The sequence below is a fragment of the Hylobates moloch genome, unplaced genomic scaffold (assembly GCF_009828535.3).
Source record: "Hylobates moloch isolate HMO894 unplaced genomic scaffold, HMol_V3 SCAFFOLD_12, whole genome shotgun sequence".
NCBI lineage: Eukaryota > Metazoa > Chordata > Mammalia > Primates > Hylobatidae > Hylobates > Hylobates moloch.
This window is the reverse complement of record NW_026652287.1, coordinates 63,687,927-63,713,690: the sequence shown is the minus strand read 5'-3', so window position 1 is coordinate 63,713,690 and position 25,764 is coordinate 63,687,927. Positions and strand designations below refer to the sequence as shown.

Here is a 25,764-nt window from a genome sequence, read left to right as displayed (position 1 = left end):
TAGCTAGCTATCTGAACAGGTGTGAGTATTTTGGTTAGATGAATCTTTAGATCTATAATTTATGTAATTGCTAGGTCAAAGAGATGTGCCTTGAAATTATTGATAGATATTTGCATATTACCTTCCTGATAGCGTTTGGTAATTTACATTTCCACCAGCTGTACATGGCAGAACCCCTTCCCCTACACCTTCTCCAATATTGGATGTTTGAATCTTTAATATTTTTCCTAATTATGGGTAAGGATGGGTAAGAATGATGAAATCTTGTTGTTTTAGATTACATTTGGAGAATTCTTCCTACTTAAGTGATCCAGGTCCATTTCAAACCACTGTGAGAAAGGATGGTCTATTCAGTAAATTATGTTGGGATAGCTGACTATCCACTGGGAAGAATTACAGCCAGGTAACAAGAATAAAAGGCAGGTGCATTCAAGATCAAAAATGTTTTTAAAAATAATAAATGTTGTGTAGGTATTGTGTAATTTTAAAAGTCTTATAAATAAGGAGGCTTTTTCCTGGTATGACATAACGTAGAAGTCATCAAAAAATGGTGAGAAATTTGAGCACATAAAAAGAGATAACTTATGAAAAACATTACAATCAACAAAGTAAAAGGCCACTATCCCTCTACTTATATACCTGATATGGGGTTTGTAAGCCAATATTCAAGGAACTCCTGTAAGTCAAATAAGAAGGAAGCAAGTATTGGGAGAAACACAAACGACTCTACACAATATGTAAATATTGTCTATCATTTTTAATCTGGGAGATTAATTTGAAAATAATATAGAGTATGATGATTAATTTTATGTGTTGGCTTGGCCAAGCCACAGTGCCCAGATATTTGGTGAAACGTTATTCTGGGTGTTGCTGTGAGGGTGTTTTTGGATGAGATTGACATTTAAATTGGTGGACTCTGAGCAAAGCAGATTGCCCTCCAAAATGTGGGGGCCTCCTCCAGTCACTGAAGGCCTGAACAACACAAAAGGCTGACCTCCACATGCAAAAGAGATTTCTCCTGCATACTGGATTCAGACTTTGTCTGCAGCAATGGGTCTTCCTGGCTCACCAGCAGGCTCTCTTTAGACTCAAACCACAACTTCTTCCTGAGCCTCGAGTCAGCCAGCTTCCTCCATCAGATTTTGGGCTCATCAAGCATTCACAATCCCATGAGCCAATTCCTTAAATAAATCTCTTTATACACACACGCAGACATGCAGACACACACACACACACACACACAGAAACACAGAAACACACAGGCATGCACACAGAGATACACACACAGACACACACAAAGACACACAGACACACAGAGACACACACTAACACACAGACACACAGAGACACACATGGACACACACACAGACACGCACACAGAAACACAGAGACACACAGACATACACACACAGAGACACACAGGCACAAAAACACACACAGAGACACACAGAAACACACACAGACATGCATACAGAAACACACACACACAGAGACACACATTAACACACAGAGCCACAAACATACATGCACACAGACACACACAGAGATATACAGACACACACACAGAGACACATACACACACACACAAAAACACACACAGAGAAACACACACACATTCACACAGAGACACACATAGAGACACACACAGAGACACACATACAAAAACATACACAGAGACACAGACACACAGATACACACACAGACACACATACACACACTCTATTGGTTCTGTTTCTCTGGAAATCCCAGACTAATACTTAAGTTTCTAAATTCTAAATATCATCTCAAAAAATTAAAATACAATATTTTCTCTTGTCAGCAGAGTTTGGAGTCTCTTACAGACTGTTGGGGAAGAAAGGGTTGACTCAGCCGGGGAAGGTGATTCATCGATATTTATCAAAGCTTTACATGTATATATCATTTAATTCAACAGTACGACTTGTAGGAAATGCACAGTGCACATGCCTTTATGTAAAAGGATGTTTCTTATAGCATTATTTATAATAGTAGAAAATTAGGAATATTTTTAAAAAATCATTCATTCATTTATTCACCATCAAATGCCCAGTCTGTGCTAGGCATGGTTTTAGGCACCCACTGGGTATATAGTGACAAACAAAACTGACATGATGACTGCTGTCATGGGCTTCTCAGTCTAGTAGGAGTCATGTTAAACAAATGAACACACAAATACAAACATCAAACCATCAGAGCGCAGTGTGAGATAATATCAGAAGGGGGCTTCTTGAGATTGGATGATCAGGGAAAGCCTCTCCAAGGCGTGACATTGGACAGAAACTTGGAAGAAGTGGGGAACCAGCCAGGTAAAGAGTGGAGGGCATGGTGCATGCAGACATTCAGAGCTTGGCCTGCTCAAGGGACAGAGAGAAGTCCAGGCCAGAAGAGCAATGTCAGTGACACTTCTCTGGGGATGGCCCCAGAGAAGCTTGGAGAGAGAGGCAGGACCTCAAAGGCTGTGAGGAGGGGACCAGAATGGGAAGCCATTGAAAAGTTTTATTCAGGGCAATGACAGGTTCCAATTTATATTCCTCATGAAACTGGCCTGATTGTCCCATAGATACTTCTTTTGGATCAACATAGAAATTCACCCTCCTTTTTTTTTTTTTTTTTTTTTAGATGGAGTCTTGCTCTGTTGCCCAGGCTGGAGTGCAGTGGCGTGATCTTGGCTCACTACAACCTCTGCTTCCCAGGTTCAAGCAATTCTCCTGCCTCAGTCTCCTGAGTAGCTGGGACTACAGGCGCATGCCACCAAACCCAGCTAATTTTTTGGATTTTTGGTAGAGACAGGGTTTCACTGTGTTAGCCAGGATGACCTCGATCTCCTGACCTCATGATCCACCCACCTCGGGCTCCCAAAGTGCTGGGATTACAGGCATGAGCCACTGTGCCTGGCCCCCTCCTGGTCTTAAAGTTTGAAGCCCACATTTGTCTTATCTGAGTTCTTGCCACAGGAAACTGACCCTCAGGCCTCCCAGATAATATCAACGAATTAAAACTCACCAGATCACTGCATCCAGACAATGAGATGCCAGACCCCTCATCCCTCCTGATTTCCTTATCCCTCCCTAATTCCTTTGACCAACTCCTCTTCCTTACCTCTCCCTAACTCTGGTTTTCCCACATGTAGTTACATTTCTTCCCTGCTATATAACCCCCTGATTTTAGTTGACTAGGGAGATGGATTTGAGACTGATCCCCATTTTCCTTGGCTAAAGCACTCAATTAAAGCCTTCTTCCCAGGCAATACTCATTGTCTTGGTGATTGGCTTTCTGTGCAGTGAGCAACGGGACCTAGACTGGAGCCCTGGCATTTCAGTAACAGATTTTGGTTCCCTAACTGGGAACACATTGCTTGTGGCTCAGCTGCTGCAGACTGGGACTTTCAGAAGCCCCCTGAACAGCTGTCTGACCGTTTTTGGCTGGAGGTGGGTTTCCATCTTTTTCTCTTTGGCCCTGCTGCTGCCAGCCCCAAATGTATTGCTGATTGCCTAGGAAGAACAGCCTTTGAAATTTGACATCTGTGTCTGGATGGATGAGTGTCTTTTCTGGGTTCCAGACAGCAGGAAGGGCTCCTCTCAATTTGGGAATTTTCTAAGGAATTTCCATTTGCAGGTTGAATAAGCCCAAATGATGGAGAGAGGAAAGCATCATGACTGTTTCAGTTTGGACACTCTTGGGGCTTGTTAGTGAGAACTAAGCTCTGATTTTTAAAATCTTGCCCAAATTCCTATCTAAGGGGTCTAGAGAAGTCATGCCCTACAAACCATAAATTCTCATCAGATTTTTTTTTTTTTTTGAGATAGTCTTACTCTGTTGCCCAGGCTGGAATGCAATGGTGTGATCTCAGCTCACTGCAACCTCTACCTCCTGGGTTCAAGCAATTCTCCTGCCTCAGCATCACGAGTAGCTGGAATTACAGGTGCCTGCCACTATGTCCTGCCAATTTTTGTATTTTTAGTAGAGACAGGGTCTCACCATAATGGCCAGGCTGGTCTCGAACTCCTGACCTCAGGTGATCTGCCTGCCTCAGCCTCCAAAAGTGCAGGGATTACAAGTGTGAGCCTCCAAAAGTGCAGGGATTACAAGTGTGAGCCACCATGCCCAGCCCAGATGGGTTTTATTTAACTCTATATATCGTGACTTACTTTCCAATCTTACTCTGGTATAACATTACATGACAAAGAAGAAAGTCATAATATTTTACCCCAAAACATGTTTCTTTGCCATATTTTGAAATGGCCCTGCAAAGTTGTCCTTTGTGGGGGAAATTTGCATCTGTAAAGAATCTCTATTAACATAGCTAGATCTTTTTCTTTCAGGCCCTCCCAATCCTGAAGAGATTAACTAAGAGTCTAGCACCTTTTAAAGGTCTGAATAGGAAACATTTGTCAATTACTGTTTCTAAGGGCAGCCACTGTAAGACTTCAAAAGAACCTTGGTTTCCACAATCTTTTAACCTGAACATTTCCTTTCTATGATCCCAGGTCTTTAGACAAACCCAACCAATTGTCAACCAGAAAATATTTAAATTTACCTATAGCCTGGAAGCCCCATCCCGCTTTGAGTTGTCCCGCCTTTCTGGGCCAAGCAAATGTATTTCTTAAATGTATTTGATTGATGTCTCTTGCCTCCTTAAAATGTATAAAACCAAGCTGTACCCCAATGACCTTGGGCACATGTTCTCAGGACCTCCTGGGCACTGTGTCATGGGCCATGGTCACTCATATTTGGCTCAGAATAAATCTCTTCAAATATTTTACAGAGTTTGACTCTTTTTGTTGACATTAGTAATTGTGTGTGGGCACAACTGCGTCTGGACATGTGAGTGATTTCTGGTGGGTACCAGGTGGCTGCTCTTGATTTGGGAAACTCAGAAGATATTTCTGTTTGCAGATGGAACAAGATCAACTCTTGCACTCTGACAATCCACTGACCCTACCCGAACCCATGACTCATGACTCAACTGGTTCTGTGGTTCCCACCCAGAGGCAGACTCAGTGCACAAGGACCATTTTCCACACCCCTACAGTTTTACCCCCAACCAATTAGCAGAACCCACTCCCTAGGCCTCTGCCCACCAAAGGTTTGGTTTGGTCTTTAAAAACCAACTGAGAGAGGAAGGCACCCCAGCTGTTTTAGTTTGGACACACTTAAGACTTGTTTGTTGCTGTAGCAGTTGGATTGCATTTTGATAATTGTTTGTTTATGTGTGTGTGTCAATATAGTTGTGAGAAACGAGAATTTGATCAATGGATATTCTTTTGCAATGCTCTGGCCCCTCCATGGGTCTCATTTTGCTGTTGAATGGGAAAGTGGGATGGAGCTCCATGTATCCAGGTTTTTACGTTGCTGTTCAAAGCCGGGTTGGGCTGTAATTGCCTGATGGATTTTTCTTGCCCACTGCACAGAAAAAACCAATTCACTGAGACCATGATACTGCAGTAGAGAAAGAATTTAATTAACACAGAGTTAGCCAAACAGAAAGACTGGAGCTGTTACTCAAATCAGTTTCCCTGAGGATTCAGAAGCTAGGGTTTTTATGGATTATTTGGTGGCAGAGGTCTAGGAGATGAGTGCTGCTGATTAGTTGGGGATAAAACTGTTAGGGTGTAGAAAATTGTCCTTGTGCACTGAGTCTGCCTCTGGGTGGGATCCACAGGACCAGCTGAGTCATGAGTCATGGGTTCAGGTGGGGTCAGTTGGTTGCCAGAGTGCCAAAGTCTGAAAAACATCTCAAAAGACCAATCAGGTTCTACAATAGCGATGTTGTCTATAGGCACAATCAGGGAAGTCACGAGTCTTGTGATCTCTGGCCACAGACTCCTGAGCAATAAGAGATTATTGAAACTATGCCTACATTTTAACAGAATCCAGGCCCCTCCCATAATCCTAATGTTGTGGCCTTTCATTAGTTTTATAAACGTGGCTTCAGTCACTGAGCAAAGAGGGTATAGTTTTAGGGAAAGACTGTTATCATCCTTGCTTCAAAGTTAAACTATAAATTCTTCCAATGGTTAGCTTGGCTTATGCCCAGGAATAATGAGGACAGCCAGCCTGTAATGCTGGAAGCAAGATGGAGTCAGTCATGCTAGACTTCTCTCACTGTCGTCATCTTTGCAAAGGTGGTTTCAAGGCCTTATTAGTACATGATGTTCTTCTGTGGTACTGTTTGGCCTCAGTGTTCTTTGGAGTCTGGGGAGGTTTGGCCTTTAAAAATCAAACTATAGGCTGGGCGTGGTGGCTCATGCCTGTAATCCCAGCACTTTGGGAGGCTGAGGTGGGCAGATCACTTGAGGTCAGGAATTTGAGACCAGCCTGGCCAACATGGTGAAACTCTGTCTCTACTACAAATACAAAAATTAGCTGGATGTGGTGGTGGGCACCTGTAATCCCAGCTACTTGGGAGGCTAAGGCATGAGAATTGTTTGAATCTGGGAGGTGGAGGTTTCAGTGAGCCAAGATAATGCCACCGCACTCCAGCCTGGGCAACAAAGTGAGACTCCATCTCAATAAATAAATAAATAAATAAAAATAAAACTATAGGTCAGGCACAGTGGTTCATGCCTATAATCTCAGTGTTTTGAGAGGCCAAGGCAGGAGGATAACTTGAGCTTAGGAGTTTGCAGCCAGGCTAGACAACACAGGAAGATCCTTTCTGTACAAAAAAATTAAAATATTAGCCAGGCAAGGTGGCATGCACTTGTAGTCCCAGATATACAGGAGGCTGAGGTGGGAGGATTGCTTGAGCTTGGGAGGTCAGGGCTGCAGTGGGCTATGGCTGTGATTGCACTACTGCACTCCAGCCTGGGCATCAGAGCAAGACCCTGTCTCAAAAAATAAAAATAAAACTATCATAGAAAGTGCTTTACTCAAAATTTTGGTTCATAGCCTTCATTGAATTACCTATCAGGGAAAACAAAGTTTACCTGTGTGAGTATGTTTATAAACTGGTGAATTTGTATTGCTATCTCATGGCAAGAATCCCCATGAAAAGCTATTGGATCTTTGCAAGTGCCTATGTTCCTGGATGTTATATGTTGTTTTTGCAGGGTGCCAAAATTGGCATGTAAATAAAGGAGCACTCATAAATTAAGTGTATGAGTCCAAGCATTTTTCAAGTTTACATGACTTAGGTAAATGTTTAATAAATAAGCTGGCTTTAAGATAATCAGTAAAATAAAAATAGAAATGTCTTCTGAATTGTCAGCATACATTTTTTTCTGGGTTTTATCTTTGTCTGTGCTAGACATTTTAAGGTATCAGAGTTTGGCACAAAAGATTATAAGATGGCAAATCTAGCCAGGAACAAAATGATCTTCGTGTGATTTTTTGATGGGTAAGACTAATTTAATGTTGTTAGTTTAAAAAAAGTAGAGGAATCTTCTGAGTTACGGGTGAAAATACCCAAGTATTTAACTTGAAATTTCTTACTTAGGTGAACACCTGATATTCACAGGTTATAAAAATGGTTAATGAAGACATAATGACTAGCTTTGTTTAATATCCCAATTTTCATTAGTAAGCTAGATAAATTGCTAAAAATGAATGAAATGTAAATGGGATAAATGCAGTAGGGAAACTTTTCATGTAATTTAAAATCTTGAAATTATATTGGGTGCTTATTGGATGTCTGGGACATTTCCAATTCAGAAAGGGTTATGATGTAGGAAAACATGTTTTTAAAAATTGTGGAATTGTCTTGCCAATGCTAACATCTGTTAGGCAGTTCAGGATTTCTTGCTTCCTAGGTTTTCACTAAAATTTAAGATTACAAAGAATAAGAATTCTAGTTAACATGTAATTCTGTATGTAAAATGTGCCAAAGAAGATGTGTTCTTATTGAGAATAAGAAAAATTTTTTCTAATTCAGAACTTATCTAGAGGTTGATTCACGTTATGGGCTTGGAAAGGTTATTTATGAAACAAGGTAGAAAGCAAAGGGGAGAGAGATGTGAAGACAGTTATGGATATAAAGATGTGTTTTTGGTAAGGAAGGTTATAAAGAAAATACTTTTGTAGGAGAAAGGATCTTGCATGGTAAATTTCTGTCCTAAAGTAAAATGAGGGGTTATTTAAAAATAAAAAATTTAGGACAGACAGGGCCCAGTGGCTCATGCCTGTAATCCCAGCACTTTGGGAGGCTGAGGCAGGCAGATCACCTGAGGTCAGGAGTTCGAGACCAGCCTGGCCAACATGGTGAAACCCCGTCGCTACTAAAAATACAAAAATTAGCTGGGCAAAGTGGCACACACCTGCAATGTCAGCTCTTTGGGAGGCTGAGGCAGGAGAATTGCTTGAATCCGGGAGGCAGAGATTGCAGTGAGCCAAGATCATGCCACTGCATTCCAGCCTGGGCAACAGAGCAAGACTCTGTTTCAATAAATAAATAAATAAATAAATAAATAAATAAATAAATAAATAAAATCAGGACATAACAGGAAGTCCAAGCATGTCATAGATGGTCTACATAAGTCATACCTAGTTTTTTATTTTTTTCTGTTTCTCTGAGTGTCTGTGTTCATGAACATACAGAAAAAATAGGAAGTTGAAAAAGTTTAGTTAATAAGATATTTTTGACTGGGCACAGTGGCTCATGCCTGTAATCCCAGCAATTTGGGAGGTTGAGGCAAGTGGATCACCTGAGATCAGGAGTTCAAGGCCAGCCTGGCCAACATGGTAAAAACCCATCTCTACTAAAAATACAAAAATTAGCAGGGTGTGATGGTGGGCGCCTGTAGTCCCAGCTACTCGAGGGAGGCTGAGGCAGGAGAATCGCTTGAGCCTTGGGAGGCAGAGGTTGCAGTGAGCCAAGATCATGCTGCTGCACTCCAGCCTGGATGATAGAGCAAGACTTTGTCTCAAAAAAAATAAAATAAAATAAAAATAAAATATTATTTAAAACATGGTGGGTGGAAAATTACAGAAATTTGGCTAGTTAACATTGCTCATAGTTAAAGCTGTTAGTTGTGATGAAGTTAAAATAAGAAATATTGTGAAGAAACACATTGACATTTTGGCAATTGTTTTTAATGTAGTTAAGCGTGAAGCCAGGTTTAGCATGCAGCCCAATTTCACATAAATGCTTGCACTGGTTTGTTTCACTCTGTATTTGCTATTTTGCATAGACAGTACTAGCACTAAGGGACTTACTGGTCATGTGCCTCAGGTGAATTTCTTTTTCTTTTTGTTTTTTAGAGACACAGTTTCACTCTGTCACCTAGGCTGGAGTGCAGTGGCATGATCTTGGCTCACTGCTACCTCTGCCTCCCGGGTTCAAGTGATTCTCCTGCCTCAGCCTCCAGAGTAGCTGGGATTATAGGTGCACACCACCATTCTAGGCTAATTTTTATATTTTTAGTAGAGATGGGGTTTTGCCATGTTTGCCAGGCTGGTCTCAAACTCCTGGCCTCAAGTGATCTGCCCTCCTCAGCATCCCAAAGTGCTGGGATTACAGGTGTGAGCCACCACACCCGACCTCAAGTTAATTTTTTAATTGCACAGAATGTATAGTGGTGTTGGTGGGTTTAAAGATATTAATTTGTGTACCAGGAACAAAATATCCATGGTGTTTTTCTTTGTTTGTTTATAGGCTCTGGGTAACACTGTAGCTTCCAAGGTGAAGTAAATAGGAGGTCGAGTGTGGTAGTTCATGCTTGTAATTACAGTACTTTGGGAGGCTGAGATGGGAGGATCACTTGAGCCTAAGAGTTTGAGATCAGTCTGTGCAACATAGTGACATCCTGCATAGTGACATCCTGTCTTTACAAAAAGTTTAAAAATTAGCCAGGCATGGTGGCATGGATGAAGCTCAGTGACATTGTGCTGAATGAAAGAAGTCAGGAAGCTGGGTGTGGTGGGTCATGCCTGTAATCCCAGCACTTTGGGAGGCCGAGGTGGGCGTATCACCCGAGGTCAGGAGTTCAAGACCAGACTGGCCAACATGGTGAAACCCTGTCTCTTCTAAAAATACAAAAATTAGCCAGGCATGATGGTGCATGCCTATAATCCCAGCTACTCAGGAGGCTGAGGCAGAAGAATTACTTGAACCTGGAGGGCAGAGGTTGCAGTGAGCTGAGATCGCACCATTGCACTCCAGCCTGGGCATCGCAGTGAGATTCTGTCTCAAAAATAAATAAATAAATAAATAAATAAAATAAATAAATAAAAAGAAGCCAGCTCAAAAGGTTACACACTGTAGGATTCTGTTTATGTGACATTCTTTTTTTTTTTCCTCATTAAACTTTTTTAATGGGTCTCAAAATTCTGTGACAAATTTTTGGTCAAGTTGTTTCCATTAAAAAGCACTGATTTTAAACACTAATAAATTAAAACTGCCACATGCAAAAGAGAAAACCAAAGTGGTCCACAAAACGTTCTCCTTTCCTTCTGAAAGTTTTACGATGCATTGTTATCATTAACCAGTCTTTTACTACTAAACTTAAATGGCCAACTGAAACAAACAGTTCTAAGACCATTCTTCCACCACTGCTTAATACCAGGATGGCAGATATTAGGGATAATATTCATTTAGCCTTCTGAGCTTTCTGGGGATACTTGGTGACCTTGCCAGCTCCTGCTGCCTTCTTGTCCACTGCTTTGATGACACCCACTGCAACTGTCTGTCTCATATCACAAGCAGCAAAGCAACCCAGAGGTGGATAGTCTGAGAAGCTCTCAACACACATGGGCTTAGCAGCAACCATATCAATGATAGCAACATCACCAGATTTCAAGAATTTGGGGCCATCTTCCTGCTTTTTACCAGAAGAGCGATCAATCTTTTCCTTCAGCTCAGCAAACTTGCATGCAATGTGAGCCATGTGGCAATCCAGTACAGGGGCATAGCCAGCACTGACTTGTCCTGGATGGTTCAGGATAGATCACCTGAGCAGTGAATCCAGCTGCTTCCATTTGCGTGTTGTTTTTGCAGTTACCAGCATTGTTACCACAATGAACATCCTTGACAGACACATTCTTGACATGGAAGCCCACGTTGTCCCCATAAAAAGCTTCACTCAAAGCTTCATGGTGCATTTCAACAGATTTTACTTCAGTTGTAGTGTTGACTGGAGCAAAGGTGATCACCATACCAGGTTTGAGAACAACAGTCTCCACTTGGCCATCAGGAAGAGTACCAATACCACCAATTTTGTAGACATCCTGGAGAAGCAGGGCTTGTCAGTTGGACGAGTTGGTGGTAGGATGCAGTCCAGAGCCTCAAGCAGCGTGGTTCCACTGGCATTGCCATCCTTACGGGTGACTTTGCATCCCTTGAACCAAGGCATGTTAGCTCTTGGCTCCAGCATGTTGTCACCATTCCAACCAGAAATTGGCACAAATGCTAATGTGTCAGGGTTGTAGCCAGTTTTCTTAATGTAGTGCTGACTTCCTTAACAATTTCCTCATATCTCTTCTGGTTGTAGGGTGGCTTAATAAAATCCATTTTTTTTTAACACCGGTGATTAGTTATTTCACACCCAATGTCTCAGCCAGAAGGGCATGCTCTCAGGTCTGCCAATTCTTGGAGATACCAGCTTCAAATTCACCAACAGCAGCAGCAACAACCAGGACAGCACAGTCAGCCTGAGATGTCCCTGTAAAGATGTTTTTGATGAAGTCTCTGTGTCCTGGGGTGTAGCAGGACGAGTCACAGACAAAACTCCTCAGACACCAGATTAAAGAAGGAAGAGGTTTTTATTCGGCCGGGAGTGTCTTAAGAGCCGAGCTCCCCGAAAAAGAAATCCCTAGCCCTTTTAAGGGCTTACAACTCTAAGGGGTCCACGTGAAAGGGTCATAATAGATCAAGTAAGCATGAGGAACGTGACTGGGGGCTACATACATCAGCTAACAGAACAAAAAGTTTTACAGTACTTTCTCATACAACGTCTGGAACTTATAGATAACACCAGTAGTTTTGGTTAGGGGTTAATATTATTATTATTGTTTTAACCACCAGGGCCAGGTGGTGGCGCCAAGGTCTTCTAGCTATTTATCTTACTTCTGTTTTTTTCCAACTTTTTGCTTTCTCCATTTTCTCCTGTCTTATAAACTAGGGAAAAGGGAAGGTTGGGGAGAAGCTGGGAAGGACAACAGGAGAAGTGGTGGTCTCATTCCTTAGGGGCATTAATGATAGTCATTCAGTACTTGCTGGTCTCAAATTTCCACAAGGAGATATCAATGGTGATACCACATTCACGCTCAGCTTTCAGTTTATCCAAGACCCAGGCATACTTGAAAGAGCCCTTTCCCATCTCAGCAGCCTTCTTCTCAAATTTCTTAATGCTTCTTTTGTTGATGCCACCACATTTGTAGGTCAGATGGCCAGTAGTGGTGGACTTGCCCGAATCTACGTGTCCAACAACGACAATGTTGATATGAGTCTTCTCCTTTCCCATTTTGGCTTTTAGGGGTAGTTTTCATGACACCTGTGTTCTGGTGGCAAACCTGTTGCAAAAAGTTATGTGAAATTCTTGAGAAGATAAAACCCTAATGATAGATCTGTGTTTCATAGTGGCTAGGGGTGAAGGGAAGATGTGACTATCATTGCTCTTTATCTTGATTTTGTTGGTGGTTACGGGAATCTCTCTGTCTGTTTGATTCACAGAACTGTACACCTTTTCCTGAAAACATTAATTTTATTGTATGATCATTTTAAAAATTAAAAAAAAATCAAATCTCTAAAAAAAGAAAGAATGGGCTGAGCATGGTGGCTCACACCTGTAATCCCAGCAATTTGGGAGGCTGAGGCAGGCAGATTGCTTTAGCCCAGGAGTTCAAGACCAGCCTGGACAACATGGTGAAGCCCCATCTCTACTAAAAATACAAAAATTAGCCAGGCATAGTGGTGCATGCCTGTAATCACAGCTACTCAGGAGGCTGAGGCAGGAAAATCACTTGAACACAGGAGGTGGAGGTTGCAGTGAGCTGAGATTGCACCACTGCCCTCCAGCCTGGGCGACAGAGTGACTCTGTTTCAAAACAAAAAACAAAAAAAGAAAGAATGAATGAATTAACGAATGACATCTGGGTTTCTGATATGGGCAGACTGTGGGTGGTATTGCCATTTACAGAGGTGGAGTAGGCTGGTTGGTGGGGCCAGATTAGGAAGAGGAAGTAAAGAGTTAGGTTTGATCTTGAAAGTCTAGAAGTTGAGATGTCTCTGTATACAGTTGGATACACAAGAGTCTGGTGCTGGAGATGTGGGAGTCATGAATGTTAACAAGCATTGTGATGGATCAGAATGCCTGCAGAGAGGAGAGAGAAAATGAGTAAAGGCAGGCAGGGTCCGAGCCTGAGGAACACCTGCCTTCAGTGCCAGTTGGGAGGGGGAGTTGGGAGGGGAAGGAAGGAGAGCCAGCATCAGTCTTCAGAGCTTCCCTCCCTGCCTGGCCTGTGGCCTCCAAGATCTTTTTGTGGATGAGGGAGACAGCTTTCAGAGAACAGCTGTAGGGGCAGGGAGGGACTGCAAAATAAGAAAGAGGGATGAGGAAGAACATCTTCAGACGTTCTCGTCAATTGCCTGTCTTGGGTTCTGAGTAAAAGTATGGGCCGTGCTTACTGCAGAATCACACTTCCTCATGCTCCTTCCCCTTCCCTCCCGACCTCTGAGCCCTCCTCTGCCTCCACTGCTGCAGAAGTCACAGGCTGGAAATCTAGAAAGCAGTCCACAACCCTCAGGCCTGATTCACTTTCCTCACACAGATACTTAAACGTTTTGAATTTGTTAGCAGTTTTTTAAAAATGTAAGATTTCAAAAACAGCAATGAAAACTGGATTTTCAACTTGGAAAATTGGAAGGTATGACAGAGCTGCCCCCACAGCCCCACATGGTGACAGGAGGTGAAATGAACCATTGCACTGTCCAGTTGCCGCCCTTTCCACCATGCCCTGCAGATCTCCAGCACCAAGATAAAAGCTGGTTGCCACGTATCATTTGTTTGCACATGGTTTCTACACTTTTATGTAACCTGGGTTATCATCCAGCAGTCACAGCCTCTGCAGAGCAGCCCAGCAAAAGCAGAGACTTGCTTGGCTGGAGGAAACTTAGCAAGATTGATACTAGGTACACAAACACTACAAGCCAGGAGGTGAGGTGACATCATTTTTTAAAAACAACATTATTGAGGCTTCATTGACACACCATAAAATGCACCCATTGGACGGAGAGAGTTCAATAAGTTTTGACTTCTTGTGTGACCCCCACCGCAATCAAGTGATCTAACATTTCCATCACCTGAAAATGTCCCTCTGATATCTTCCCAGTCAACACCCTCCTCTCTCCCATCCCCAGCCCCTGGCAACTACTGGTCTGCTTTTTGTCAGAGGCTACACTGTGAATCAAAAGGTTAGCTGGAAAAGCTGTAAGCAGAAGGGTTCACTGCAGAGTGAACAAACGGACCAGCAAGTGTGGGCCAGGGAAGCAGTCTGCAGGCCTGCAATGGCTGGGGATGCCTGGCAGTGCTCCTGCAAGTCATTGGATTGTTCACCAAAGGATACACAAACAAGGAGTTATTTTTATGGAGGCTTTAAGAGAGCATTCTAGACTGTTAAAAAAAAGATGAGAGTAACGCTTTAAGAGTAGAGAACCACTGGAAATTATCAAGGCTAGGTGCACTGGCTATCATGCCAGCAGTTTGGGAGGCCAAGGTGGGAGGATCGCTTGAGCCCAGGAGTTTGAGACCAGTCTGGGCCACATAGCGAGACCCTATCTCTACAATTTTTTTTTTTTTTTTTAATTAGCCAGGCATGGTGGCATGCACCTATAGTCCCAGCTACTTGGGAGGCTGAGGTGGGAGGATTGCTTGAGCCTGAGAAGTTGAGGCTGCAGTGAGCCATGATTGAGTAACTGCACTCCAGCCTGGGTGACAGAGCCAGACTCTGTCACAGAAAAAAAAAAAAAAAAAGAAGGGAGGGGAGGGAAAAGGGAGTCATCTAATTGTGTGTGTTAATTGTAAGTAGTAAATTAGGCATCCAAGACCGCATATCCCCATCTTCATGTGGGCATTGTGTGTGTTCGAGTGACTCCACAGGCACCAGGACAGGAGAGCACAAGTAGCTCTCCTGTGCCCAAGAACACTGAACAGAGACAAGTACTTTTCCACAGGATAACATTGCTCATGGTCCACATCAAGAAAGAGAGGTCTTTCAGCCTTCTCTTGTTTCCATGGCATCCAGGAGCCCATAGTAAGTATGAGAATTTTTTTTTTTTTTGAAACAGAGTCTTGCTCTGGTGCCCAGGCTGGAAGGCAGTGGCATGATCTTGGCTCACTGCAACCTCCATCTCCTGGGTTCAAGCAATTCTCCTGCCTCAGCCTCCTGAGTAGCTGGGATTACAGGCGTGTGCCACCACACCCAGCTAATTTTTGTATTTTTAGTAGAGACAGGGTTTTGCCATGTTGGCCAGGCTGGTCTCGATCTCCTGACCTCAGGTGATCTGCTCAAGTATGAGAATTTTTATTAATAAAAGTGCAGGCTTGCAATTAAGACTGTCAATTAGATGAACATTCTACCTTAAAAGGGTCCCATCTAGCATGTTTGTTTTTTTGTCTTGGAAGGCTATGTTCATGCAGCCCCAGCCAGTCAGCTCTCAAAAGCCTCCTTCTGAATGAGGAGAGTCCAGACATCTTGGTGCTAGAGCTAGTGTCTAGAACCGTAAGACATCTCCTGAGTTCAGCTGTAACAGATAAGGCAAACGCTAACATCACATAGCTCCTATAAGGCAAATAGGCAGAGTGTAGGAACTCCAGGAACCTAAAATATTTTAAGGTGAGAGAAGATGTCATTGGGTAGGTTCTAGTAGGATATAGGCTGATCTATTGTGTTAAGCTGCAAGTTAGAGGGTATCTGGCCAATAGTGAGTCAACAAAAGGAACATTTACTACAGTGACTTTGGAGGTTGGTGGTCCCACCTCAGCAGGGTCAAGGACGCAGGCCCTTTACATCCTGCTGCTCTGCTGTCCTTAGCTTGTTTGCCTTCTTCCTCAAGTTTGTAACCTCATGGCCCCAATATGGCTGCTGTAGCTCCAAGTATCACATCCTTCCATAGCAAGTTCCAGATTAGATTATGCATCTATTTTTTTAATGAGATAGAGGAAAATCTTTCCCAGAGGCCCCCAGCAGACTTATTTCCCTTTGTTGGCTGGAATTGGGTCACGCTTCCATCTTGAGACCAGTCACCAGTAAAGGGGGTCGAGAGCATCATGATTAGTGCCAATCACAATCTGACCCCTGAGACTGGGGGAATCTGCAACAGGGGATGATTGATTGGGTTATCTCACTATACTCTTCTTTTAATTTTAATTTTAATTTTTTTTGAGAAAGCGTCTCACTTTATCACTCAGGCTGGAGTGCAGTGGCCTGATCACGGCTAACTGCAGCCTCGACCTCCCAAGGTTCAGGTGATCCTCCTACCTCAGTCCCCCAAGTAGCTGGGACTACAGGTATGCACCACCACACTCAGCTAATTTTTGTATTTTTAGTAGAGACAGGGTTTAGCCATGTTGCCCAGGCTGGTCTGGAACTCCTGGCCTCAAGCTATCCACCTGCCTCAGACTCCCAAAGTGCTGGCATTACGGGCATGAGCCACCATATCGAGCCACTATATTCTTCTAAATACATTAAAAGCACTTTCTCCTTAAAAAATATTTCTGTATCCCATTTCCTCTTTCACAACATTTTCTCTCCGCTAGCTCCACCCTGGCTCCCATGGGAGGTGAGCTCTGCCCTCCCCAACTTCTACCAGTGTTGATCAGCTTTCTTCTTCTTCTTTTTTTTTTTTTTGAGATGGAGTTTTCTCTCTTGTTGCCCAGGCTGGAGTGCAGTGCTGCAATCTCAGCTCACTGTAACCTTGCAACCTCACAACCTCTGCTTACCAGGTTCAAGCGATTCTCCTGCCTCAGCCTCCTGAGTAGCTGGGATTACAGACACATGCCACCATGCCTGGCTAATTTTTGTATTTTTAGTAGAGACAGGGTTTCACCATGCTGGCCAGGCTGGTCTCGAGCTCCTGACCTCAGGTGATCTGCCTGCCTCAGCCTCCCAAAGTGCTGGGATTACAGGTGTGAGCCACCGCACCCAGCCATGTTGATCAGCTTTCATTCCTTCTATCCCACCTTTTCTCTGGAATGTGATCCCAGCAACCTTTTCCCAGAACACAGGCTGCTGCTTTGATATTTTGATTTGCCTCCCTATGAATGGCTTTTCAGAACTGGCCTCAAAGGAAAGTCAGAAGTCTTCCTACAGATGTTAACGAAGTTTTGGGAACCACAACCACCAGTATCTCTTGGGGACTTTTTACTGTTGTTTTCTAAACCAGAAGAGTCATGTCCTCAGAGAGGAAGGTCAAAAGTTGAGCACCTTCTCACACTATTCTCCCACAATAAAAACCTCTATCTCCCACTTGTAATTCCCAGAAACAGTGGCCTCACTTTTCTTCCAGGTGTCTTTCAGCTTTTATCGATGCTCAGCTTCCTTTTTTTGGAAGAGTCCCGCAACTTATTTTGTAGACTCCCAGGCTTCTTGCTCTCCTCGTCTGGTCTTTGTTTCCCTTCTGATGTAGGGCAGATGAGCCCTAAATTGGGGTTTAGCCTGGGAAGTTTCTTGGCTTTGCCCAGGAAAGAATTTATTTATCTAATTTTTAAATTTTTATTTTTTTTTTGAGATGGTGTGTCACTCTGTCACCCAGACTGGAGCACAGTGGTGTAATTTTGGCTCACTACAACCTCTGCCTCCTGGGTTCAAGCAATTCTCCTACCTCAGCCTCCTGAGTAGCTGGGATTACAGGTACGGGCTACCACGCCTGGCTAAATTTTGTATTTTTTAGTAGGGACTGGGTTTCATCAAGTTGCCCAGGCTGGTCTCAAACTCCTGATCACAAACGATCTGCCTGCCTCAGCCTCCCAAAGTGCTGGGATTACAGGTGTGAGCCACTGCACCCAGCTCACCCAGGAAAGAATTTAAAGGCTACCCAGTGGTAGAAGAAAATGGCTTTATTGAAGTGATGGTGTTATAGTTCTGGCAGTGCAACAGCTCCGTGATTGCCCCTGCAGAGCAGGGCTACCCCATAGCAATGTGCTAAGAGTAGCAGCTTAGGGCAGTTTTGCATTCATATTTATATCTATTTTTAATTACATGCAGATTAAGGGGTGGTTAATGCCCAAAGTTTTAGAAAAAGGGTGGTAATTACCAGGTGTTGCCATGACAATGGTAAACTGACAGGGGACACTGGTGGGCATGTCCTATGGGAAGTCGCTTAAGCCCCGTCCCTGTTTCCCTGTTTTAGCTAGTCCTCAATTTGGTCCAGTGTCTGAGCCCCACCTCCAAAATCAAGTCCAGCCTCCTACCTCCCTTCCACCTCCCCTGGCCCTGACCAGGTCTATGACTGCCCCCTCCCAGTTGAACCCAGTTGAAGCCAGCTCACCGATCCTGTTCTGCAGCACAGCTTCCCATGCCCCACCGGGCATATTCACAGCCTGAGAGGCCACTTACTGCACTCTCCAGTGGATATATGTTTAACTCATAAAAAGACACTGGCATCCTGTCTCCCAGTGGGGAATTCCTGCTCTGCCTCTGCTCTGCCACTGCCACTGGTTTACTGAGTAGTCTGAGCTTACTGGGCTCAAGCCTGCAATGGTCTCACTGCCTTCCATGGGATGGATTGAACCATCTTTGTCAGTTTCTTAGGTTGCTTCCAAAGGTTTGTGGTTACTCTTGGTGATTTATACATTTCTTTCTTTTCCTTTCTTTCTTTCTCTCTCTTTCTTTCTCCTTCCTTCCTTCCTTCCTTCCTTCCTTCCTTCCTTCCTTTCTTTCTTCCTTTCTTCTTTCCTTTTTTTTTTTTTTTCAGGGTCTTGCTCTGTTACCCAGGCTGGCATGCAGTGGTACAATCACGGCTCACTGTAGCCTCGACCTCCTGGGTTCAAGTGATCTTCCTGCTTCAGCCTCATGAGCAGCCGGGACTATGGGCACGTGCCACTATGCCCAGCTAACTTTTTCTTAGAGTAAGGAGTCTTGCTTCAAGCAATCCTCCCACTTCAGCCTCTCAAGGCACTGAGATTACAGGCGTGAGTCATCGCACCCAGCCAACACTGGGTGATTTAAAATTTCTTGTTTCCTCTCACTCCCCTGTAATCTGAGACTTGACCTATGGCCTCGGGAAGCTGTAGCCGAGATGGGTTGAGTCTTCCCTTCCTCTTGTCCTTCTGGGTTGACCTGCCCTTGGTTTCAGTGAAGGAGGATCTCTCCTTCTAAAAAAGTTCCTCTTGTAAACCTTTAACAACTTGTTTTGCTAATTAACAAAAGGATATTGCTAAGAAACCTTGTTCTCAAAAGTCAAAGATAGTCGGAAACTTAGCTGCATGAGCTCATGAGTAAGAAAGGAATATATACTTCTACTTAGAAGATCAGAGTCTCTGACACAGAGATGCAACCTTGATTTTCAACCCACCAGAGCTTCAGATCAGGAGTTTTCCAATACAGAGTTCTACCTTTATCTTTGCTTGGTATTTTCCAGAGAAACAGGACCTTGACTAGTCTTCCCGGCCTCCACCTAACACTGGCCTCTTTCCACACATCCCTGCTTTGTGTTGAGCCTATCACACACCTCTTCATCTAAATTCACGCTACCCTTAGCTCAAATTCAATGATAACTGGGTCTCTTCTCTTGTACGAGACCTCACACTTCTTCCGGAGTGTGATCTCCCTTCCTGCAGCAAGGTCCTCAGCTTAATTTTGTTGGGCTGCAGTTCTGTGAGACGGGCTCTATCCGTATATTAGATGGGACCATTTCCGTGGCTCAGACATTCTCAGCAGCAGCAATGTTGATCCCAAATAGGTGAAAACTAGTTCTTGGGGAACAACAACAACAAAAAATCTCACAATGGTTTGTGTCTTTCTTTTCCTTCTTTTCTTTCTTTTTCTTTCTTTCTTTCTTTCTTTCTTTCTTTCTTTCTTTCTTTCTTTCCTTCCTTCTTTCTTTCCTTTCTTTCCTTCTCTCTTTCTTTCTCTCTTTCTTTTCTTTTCTTTCTTTCTTTCTTTCTTTCTTTCTTTCTTTCTTTCTTTCTTTCTTTCTTTCTTTCTTTCTTCTTTCTTTCTTTCTTTCTTTCTTTCTTTCTTTCTTTCTTTCTTTCTTCTTTCTTTCTTTCTTTCTTTTTTTGAGATAGAGTCTCGCTATATCATCCAGGCTGGAGTGCAGTGGTGTCATCTCGGCTCACTGCAACCTCTGCCTCCTGGCCTCAAGCAATTGTCCTGCCTCAGCCTCCCAAGTAGCTAGGATTACAGGTGCATGCTGCCACATACAGCTAATTTTTGTATTTTTAGTACAGACAAGGTTTCACCATGTTGGCCAGGCTGGTCTCAAACTCCTGACCTCAAATGATTCTCTTGCCTCGGCACCCCAAAGTGCTGGGACTGTAGGCATGAGCCGCTGCACCCAGCCGGTTTCTGTCTTTCTAAAGGGCCACAACACATAAACAGACAGTGTGTTGGTTGCACTGAAATTGCATAAGCAGGCAGAGGAATGTGCTGTGTAGGAAAGATGTATATCCAAAGAGGCTCCTGAAGGGGACAAGGATGTAAAAAGTTGAAGAGATCCTGCATTAGCTAAGATTGAGGAGCATCGGGTGCCCACTGTGAGTCACCTGCCCAATCATTGACTCCAACTAGCATAATCTATATTTTTCAAGACGGCTTCTTTACTGGGGAAAGGATGCACTCACACAGATACTCACTGTGCTTTGCATTTAGTTTTGTTTCTTATCATGGCTGGTTTGCATTTGTCCTGCTCAGACAGCCTTATCTGACTTGGGACATTTGAATGGGCCAGGTGACCACAGGTGACACACAGCTGGAGAACAGCAGAGTGGCTTAGGGGCATGGGTATCAGAGTCCACTGACGCCAGCTTCTGGTCCCATTTCAATCGCCCACCAGCAATGGGATCTCAGGTAGGAGATGTCACCTCTCTGGGCCACTCCCTCATCTGAAACTGGGGATAACGCTGGTACCTCTCACAGGGCTATTGAGAGATAGAAGGAGATGATGTGTCAGGCCAAGTCCTTTAGACAGGGCAGCTGTTATTTTCATCCCTGCAAGCCAGATCCTCTCCCAGCATCCAGGCATCCTGGTGTTTGGCCCTTTTCCTCCAGAGTCTGGTGTTTTCTCCTTCCAGCCTCCAGTCCCAACCGGCTCAAGCACACCACCAGAACAAAACAGGAGAAGAAGGAAACACTGTTCTCTTTTGCTTGCTTCCACATTTATTTGGGTAATTTTTCTTCTGTCATTGTTCATAAATGTCTCTGATGATCCACATTTATTGAGCAATGGGAACTTTCTGGAAAAGGCACTGTGGGAACAGAATAGGGCCTCATCCCTGGAGCCCTGTCTCCCCCGCTCCTGACTCGCTGGCTGGGAGCAGCTCTGAGGATGGGGTTCTCCTCTCTCCTGCCCCTGCCATTCACTGGGCAGCCCCCTCAGACCCTGGGCACTGCTCTTAGCTCCTCTGTCACTCTCAAGAAAACACAGGAGCTGCCTGCTGCTATGAGGACCTCATTGTTGTCCAGAGCACCCTCTCACCCTGACCCCTTCCCAGAGCCCAATCCATAGTGTGTGAGTGGGTGGGGATGGAGGTGAGATCGAGAGCTGGGCTTTAGTGTGCACACCCTTAGGGAGGCTAGATGTCTATTCTGCCCCCAAGCCCCATCGGGCCCCAGCTCGCCACTCCAAGTCCCTCCTGGCATGAGCGAGGAAGTGCCCTGAGGATGACATGCTAGCTATACCCTCCTCCCCTGGAGGACCTAACTTTCAGCACGGGCCACCTGGCCACCAGTTCCACAGCCCTGTGAGTGTTCACTGGTCTTTCTTTCAGCTGGTCGGTCCTCTCTCTGCTCCTCCCCTCCCTTCTGCTCCTTCAGCTCCACGCTGCCCTCCTGCTGCCACTGGCCCCAGAGCCCACACAGTCTCCTCAGCAGCTCATGAAAGTCGGCTTGGAACCCAGAGGAGGAGAAGTAGTAGACAAAGGGGTCGACGCAGGAGTTCAGGGTGCTGAGAAGCGTCACGTAGATCCTCCACACCGGGCTTTCACCGCAGATATAGCCCACGACATGGGACACGTTATAGGGCCCAAAGCAGACAAGGAAGTTGAGCAGCGTGGCCGCCACCAACCCCGCCACCCTCCTCTGCCGGCGGTGGCTGCCCCCTCTGCCGAGGATCCACACCAGGCGGCTGTAGCAGTAGCTGGTGATGATCAGGGGGACCGCAAAGAGGACCACAGCTATCTCCAGCCGCACGGGCAGGAGGATGGCTAGCTGGTCCTTCCGGAACTCCAGATAACAGGTCCCATTGGTGCCCTGGCTGTGGGAGATGTCCCCTGAGAATTCCGTGACATAGATCACGCTGCAGTGAGCAGAGGCCAACAGCCAGCAGGCCACACTCACCAGACCTGCCTGTCCCAGCCTCGGCCGGGTCTTGTACCATAGTGGGTGGGCCACACTCAGGAAGCGCTCAATGCTCACAGCTGCCAGGAAGAGGGCGGTGAGATGGAAGGTGGTGAAGAAGATGAATTGGGAGAGCGGGCAGAGGATGAAGGGCAGGGGCCAGTGCAAGCCATTGGCTGCCTCCACCATGCGGAAAGGCAGGAACAGCAGCAGGAGCAGGTCTGAGGCGGTCAGGTTGAGCAGGAGCACGTCCACGGCCACTGGGCGGCGCCGCAGCTTGCCCGCAAAGACCACCAGGGCCAGCAGGTTGAGGGGGAGCCCCACCAGGAAAGTAAGAAGGTACACCGAGAAGACAAACCAGTGATTGCCGGAGAAGTAGGAGTGGTCGGGGCCTGCACTCATGGTGGTGGCCACTGGTGAGAGAGAGTAACATGGAGTTGGTAGTGGGGGGCCTAACGGCCTCTGGCCAGGAGCATCTCCCCCAAAAGGGCACGAGGTCACTACGCCCACCCCTCTTGTCTCCGGGTGCCTTGCGGGGGGGTCAGCCTGCCTGTCTTCCTGAGCATGCCCTGTCCCCTGTCCCTTCCCCAGCAGAGAAGCACCAAGGTGCTCCTCCACCCAGCCCCTCGGGCCCAGGCTCACCTGCTTCTTTGAGACCCCAAACGCTCTGCCGCACAGCACCTTGCTGTCTCTCCAGACCTAGTGCGGTTGGCTATTTATCCGACAGAACTGATAAAGACCTGGCCGTGCCCATGACGTCACTCACTGTTGAGCAGTGGCACAAAGATGCCTTGAGCCCCGTTGCCAGGGCTGGTCAGCATGCAAAAAGGGGAACAAATTCCACGACTGCATGCCTCCCTCCTTGTGCAGGCTCAGCTGGGATGCTCCAAACAGGCCCCAGCAGACATCTTCTTCCCCTCCCCTCTCCTCCACTTGAATTTTGTCTGCTTCTCTAGAATGGCACTTATCCAGTTTGCCTTGTAAGGGCACAAAGCGTGAGGCAGTGACAGAGACTGGACTCCATGAGGTCTGTTCCTTCCTGACTTTGTGATTTGGGGGAAGTCTCTGCTTCCTCCCCTACAGAACAGGGATTGTCATAGTACCTGTACCATATTTCAAAGCATGAACACACGCAGATTAAAACATATATACAGGTAGATTAAAATGTTAATAATATAGGTCAATTGCTTTTTGAAAATATTTATTTTAGATTCGGGAGCACGTGTGCATGTTTATTACATGGGTATATTGCATAATACTGAGGTTTGGGCTTCTATTGAACCCCTTACCAAAATTGTGAACATAGTACCCAACAGGTAGTTTTCCCACCCTTGTCCTCCGCCCTCCCTCCCCCGCTTTGTAGTCCCCATTGTCTTTGGTTTTCCATCTTTAATGTTTGTGTGTACCCATTGTTTACCTCCCACTTAAAAGTGAGAACATACGGCATTTGATTTTCTGTTTCTGTGTTAATTCACTTAGGATCATTCACTTAGGCCTCCAGCTGCATTTATGTTGCAGCAAAGGACATGATTTCATTCTTTTTTATAGCTGCATAGTATTTTATGATGTAGATGTACCACTTTTTCTTTATCTAGTCCACCATTGATGGGCACCTAGGTTGATTCCATCGCTTTGCCATTGTGAATAGTGCTGTGACAAACATATGCAAGGAGGTGTCTTTTTGGTAGAATGATTTCATTTTGTGAAAAATGACATTGATAATTTGGTAGGAATTGGGTGGAATCTGTAGATTGCTTTGAGCAGTATGGACATTTTAATGATATTGAATCTTCTAATCCATGAACATGGAATGTTTTTCATTTATTTGTGTTTTTTAGTTCTCCTTGTAGAGATCTTTCACTTTCACTTCCTTGATTAGATGTATTCCTAGGTATTTTATTTTTGTGTGTGGCTATTGTAATTGGGATTGTGTTCTTTTTTTGGCTCTCAGCTTGACAATTGTTGGCATATAGTAATGCTACTGATTTTTATGCACTGATTTTGTATCCTGAAACTGCCAGTCATTTATCAGGTCTAGGAGTATTTTGGAGGAATCTGTAGGGTTTTCTAGGTATAGAATCATATCATCAGTTAACAGAGATAATTTGACTTCCCCTTCCTATTTGGATGCCTTTTATTCCTTTCTCTTGCCTGATTGCTCTGGCTAGGACTTCCACTACTATGTTGAATAGGAGTAGTGGGAGTAGACATCTGTGTCTTGTTCTATTTCTTAGGGGGAATGCTTCCAACGTTTGCCCATTCAGTATGATGTTGGCTGTGAGTTTGTCCTGGATGGCTCTTATTATTTTGAGGTATGTTCCTTCGATGCCTAGTTTTTTGACGGTTTTTATCATGAAGCGATGTTGGATTTTATTATATGATTTTTCTGCATCTATTGAGATGATCGTATAATTTTTGTTTTTAATTTTATGTGGTGAGTCACATTTATTGATTTGCATATATTGAACCATCTTTGCATCCCAGGAATAAAGCCCACTTGGTCATGCTGAATTATGATTTTGTCATGCTGCTGGATTTGGTTTGCTAGTATTTTATTGAGGATTTTTGGATCTATGTTCATCGGGCTATTGGCCTACTGTTTTCTTTTTTCACTGTGTCCTGCCAGATTCCGATATCAGAATCAGACTGTTCTTGTAGAATGAGTAGGGAGGAATCTCTCCTCCTCAATTTTTTGGTAAAGTTTCAGTAGGATTGGTACCATCTCTTCTTTGCAGGTCTGGTAGAATTTGGCTGTGAATCCGTCTGGTCAAGGGCTTTTTAAAGGAGGTAGATATTTTATTACTGATTCAATTTTGTAACTCATTATTGGTCTGCTCAGGGTTTCAATTTCTTTCTGGTTCAATCTTGGTTGTATGCTTCCAGGAATTTATTTGTTTCCTCTAGATTTTCTGGTTCATGTGAATATAGATGTTCATCGCAGCCTCTAAGGATCTTTTGTATTTCTGTGGAATTCGTTGTAATGTTGCCTGTGTTATTTCTGATTGTGCTTTTTTGGAGGGTTTTTTTTTTCCTTTGTTAATCTAGCTTGCAGCCTATAAATCTTGTTTATTCTTTCAAAAAACCAATTTTTCATTTCATTGATCCTTTAAATGGCTTATTGGTCACAATTTCATTTAGCTCTACTCTGATTTTAGTTATTTCTTTTCTTCTGCTAGCTTTGGATTTAGTTTGCTCTTATTTTTCTAGTTCCTTTAGGTGTAATGTTAGGTTATTAATTTGAGATCTTTCTAACTTCTTGATGTAGGCATTTAGTGATACAAAGTTTTCTCTTAAAACTGCTTTTGCTGTATCCCA

The 25,764-nt window shown here is 44.3% G+C and overlaps 1 protein-coding gene and 1 pseudogene across 1 annotated transcript; both read right to left on the bottom strand.

Moving 5' to 3' along the window:
- Positions 1 to 10,525: 10,525 nt before the first annotated feature.
- Positions 10,526 to 12,416, bottom strand: LOC116479632 (putative elongation factor 1-alpha-like 3; annotated as a pseudogene).
- A 9,295-nt stretch (positions 12,417 to 21,711) lies between these two features.
- On the bottom strand, positions 21,712 to 22,851 carry LOC116479631 (free fatty acid receptor 3-like). Its single transcript, XM_032171645.2, has one exon. It carries the CDS (start codon positions 22,849 to 22,851, stop codon positions 21,811 to 21,813), a length of 1,041 nt encoding a protein of 346 aa, XP_032027536.1. The 3' UTR covers positions 21,712 to 21,810.
- Positions 22,852 to 25,764: the final 2,913 nt, after the last annotated feature.

Excerpts from the sequence above, each read along its gene's own strand:
- LOC116479631 (XM_032171645.2), bottom strand. The coding sequence starts at position 22,851 with ATGAGTGCAGGCCCCGACCACTCCTACTTCTCCGGCAATCACTGGTTT.